Here is a 2915-nt window from a genome sequence, read left to right as displayed (position 1 = left end):
CTGTGCTTGGCTTCCGTCAGTTTCTCCGGTATCAGTATGACTTTAGCAATTGTCACCCCACCCTATTTATTTTAGGAAATCAAGAAAACTATGTTTATTATAACTTGTAAGACATAAAGTAATGCACAGTCAAAGTATAACAAGAATGATGATCACAGGAAAGTTGGGAGTGGAGCTTTCACAAACTCAGTGTGAGTTTTTCTACATAAATACACATGCATGATGAAACATGTTAAGAACACACCCTCCCATGTTTTAATGGTTTTCAAAACAGCCAACTGCCCATAACAAACATGGCGCTGGTTTTTCTAGGGACGTCACACTCTTGCGACACGCGCCCAGCTTTCCTCTGTGCATGTGTCAGGACAGCCCAGGCTACACACACGTGTGAACCGAGTCCATGGCGGCTCCTCCAGTGGTGGAGCTGGGTTTTGTCCAGGAGGCTGAATCCCTGCGGCTCCTCAGTCCCCATTTCCCCAGTAAGGCTGGTGGGCGCCCTGCCTGGCTGGGAGAGGTGGGAGTGCCTGGCCCTGAATCCCTCCAGTGTGGCCTTTGCCAGAAGCCCCTGGCCTTCCTGCTGCAGGTATACGCGCCGTGCCCGGGGAGCTTTCACCGCACCGTGTTTCTGTTTTGCTGTCGGAGCCCCCAGTGTCACAGAGTGGGAGAGACGGGCTGTTTTAAGGTTTTCCGGAACCAGCTCCCTCGAAAGAATGACACCTACTCCTACGACCCTCCTCCAGAAGTGCTCCCTTCTGAGGGCTCAGGCAGCCCAAGCTTTAGACTGAAATGTGGGCTTGGACTCTGCAGGGTCTGCGGCTGTCTGGGGCCCAAGCAGTGCTCAAAATGCCACAAGGTTAGCTATTGCAGCAAGGAGCATCAGCTGTTGGACTGGAAAGCCCAGCATAAAAAGCTCTGCAGTGAGCAGCTGGACCTGTCCAATGCAGCTCTTCCAGATCACAACTTTTTATTCCCTGAATATGAGATTGTTACTGAACCTGAAGAACTGGAGTCTGACTCTGAAAATGATGATGATGAGGAGCAGCCAGGGTTAGATAAGGCTGCAGATGGCATTATGTCTGGTGAAGCCTCCCTGAGTGACAACCTAACATCCGATGACAAAGATCTAGAGGCCATGGCTAGGCATGAGAGCACAGATGATGTGGTATTCAATCTTTTCAAAAAGCGCATTGCTGCAGAGCCAGACCAGGTTCTGAGATACTGCAGAGGAGGTGAACCATTGTGGATGTCAGCCCAAAATGTCCCAGCAGCTAATGATATTCCAGACTGCCAGTGTGGAGCAAAGAGGGTGTTTGAATTTCAGGTTATGCCACAGCTACTGAATCACCTTAAAGTGGACAGCCTTGGAGAAAGTATTGACTGGGGTATTTTGGCAGTGTTTACATGTATCAATAATTGTAACGCAGAAAAGGATTACTTAGTGGAATTCTTATGGAAACAGGATGTGGTGGACAGTGCCCTATAAAATACTTTATTTTTGCATTATTACAGGAGCACTTCATGTTTTGCTAATTTATACAGACATTTTTGGAGATGGCCGCTAACTAAATTTGTCTGATTGTACATATTGTGTGTGTTTTATTTCCTTCTTTCCTCTTCATAAATCATTTAAATTTTAACACAACTTATTCGAGTGTTTTATAAATAGAGGACATGTATTTGTTTTGTTGAAGAGGCACTCTTAGCACTTAATCTTACTGAAGTGCCAGGAACATATATCCGTTTTTTCCTGGCACTGCAGTGCCCTCCTCCCACCCTCGTTCCCATATTGCTGAAGGGGTTAAAACCCTTTCAGCGACTTAGCTGAATCCAGTGCCGCTGTCTCTCAGCGCTGGGTCAGGCTCTGCCCATGCTCCTTCCCCGCCATCAGGAGCGGAAATTCTGGCGATGCTGGAGGTCCTCATGCATAGCATGTGGACGTCCAGCGTAGTTTAAAACACTTTTTGAGTTCTAAGAACACGGAAGTCCCTCTAGTGGCTGTCTAGAGGAGGACTTAACCCTGCAAGGTAATTTTATTAAAATGGAATTAATTACACTTGCAGGGTAATGGTGGGAGTGGTCTGGGTGCCTGGAGTGTCCCTTTAATGTTCAAAAATATTTTCTTCTTGAGATAAAATATTTTTTTCTCCCCTTTTTGTAGGCAGGAATTCTACCTTCCATGCTAGCAATATCTGTTTTGTGCACCATTTGCTGGTAGAGGGACAATGTCACCAAAACAACTTTAGTTTGTTTTGATGTATAGATCAGCCCCCTGCAGTCTCGCTGCTCAATACTCTGTCATTTAGGAGTTAGTCACTTTGTTTATACAACTGTAGTCACAGTGGCCTGCATGTGATTTACACAGCCTTCTTATACACTTCCTGTAAAGAGATCTACAGTTTAATCTTCCTTTATTGCACAATCTGTTTAAAATATAATTTCTTATCTCGTGCTCTGTTAATAGCCTTCTAGACCCTGCAGGATTCTTCTGTGTGAGATTAAAGGGACACTTTAGGCATCCAGGCCACTTCAGCTTATTGAAGTGGTCTGGGTGCTGTGTCCCAGTCCTACTTTGTCACACAATGGTAATAATTGCAGTTTTTAAGAAATCAAGGAGACAGCCACTAGAGGCACTTCCTGCTTGTTATGCCACTTTTGGTTGCCTAACTGATGCTGAACATCCACACGCTCTGCATAAGGACATCCAGCGTCCAATATTTCTTCATAGGAAAGCATAGCAACAATGCTTTCGTAAGGGGAGAGCCTAATGCACCCAGGTGACATCAGAGGAGGCAGAGTGCTGTGAGAGGTCGGTGCTGGAATTGGGTATAATAAGGTATGATGGACCGCCTGGAACCCCGACCGGGTACCTCAGTTAATCGCTGCTTCCTAGTACTTGTGAGCAACATAAGCACTGC

General features: G+C 46.0%; 1 protein-coding gene across 1 annotated transcript; it reads left to right on the top strand.

The window, feature by feature from the left end:
* The first annotated feature begins 284 nt into the window (after positions 1–284).
* On the top strand, positions 285–1554 carry PDCD2 (programmed cell death 2). Its single transcript, XM_063450380.1, has one exon. The coding sequence runs from the start codon at positions 401–403 to the stop codon at positions 1481–1483; it is 1083 nt and encodes a 360-aa protein (XP_063306450.1). The 5' UTR covers positions 285–400; the 3' UTR covers positions 1484–1554.
* Positions 1555–2915: the final 1361 nt, after the last annotated feature.

This window comes from Pelobates fuscus, chromosome 4, assembly GCF_036172605.1.
Source record: "Pelobates fuscus isolate aPelFus1 chromosome 4, aPelFus1.pri, whole genome shotgun sequence".
NCBI classification, from domain to species: domain Eukaryota; kingdom Metazoa; phylum Chordata; class Amphibia; order Anura; family Pelobatidae; genus Pelobates; species Pelobates fuscus.
The sequence above is the reverse complement of the archived record's forward strand: the minus strand, read 5'-3'. Positions and strand labels throughout refer to the sequence as shown.

Coding starts and splice junctions, on each gene's coding strand:
- PDCD2 (XM_063450380.1), top strand. CDS start 401: ATGGCGGCTCCTCCAGTGGTGGAGCTGGGTTTTGTCCAGGAGGCTGAA.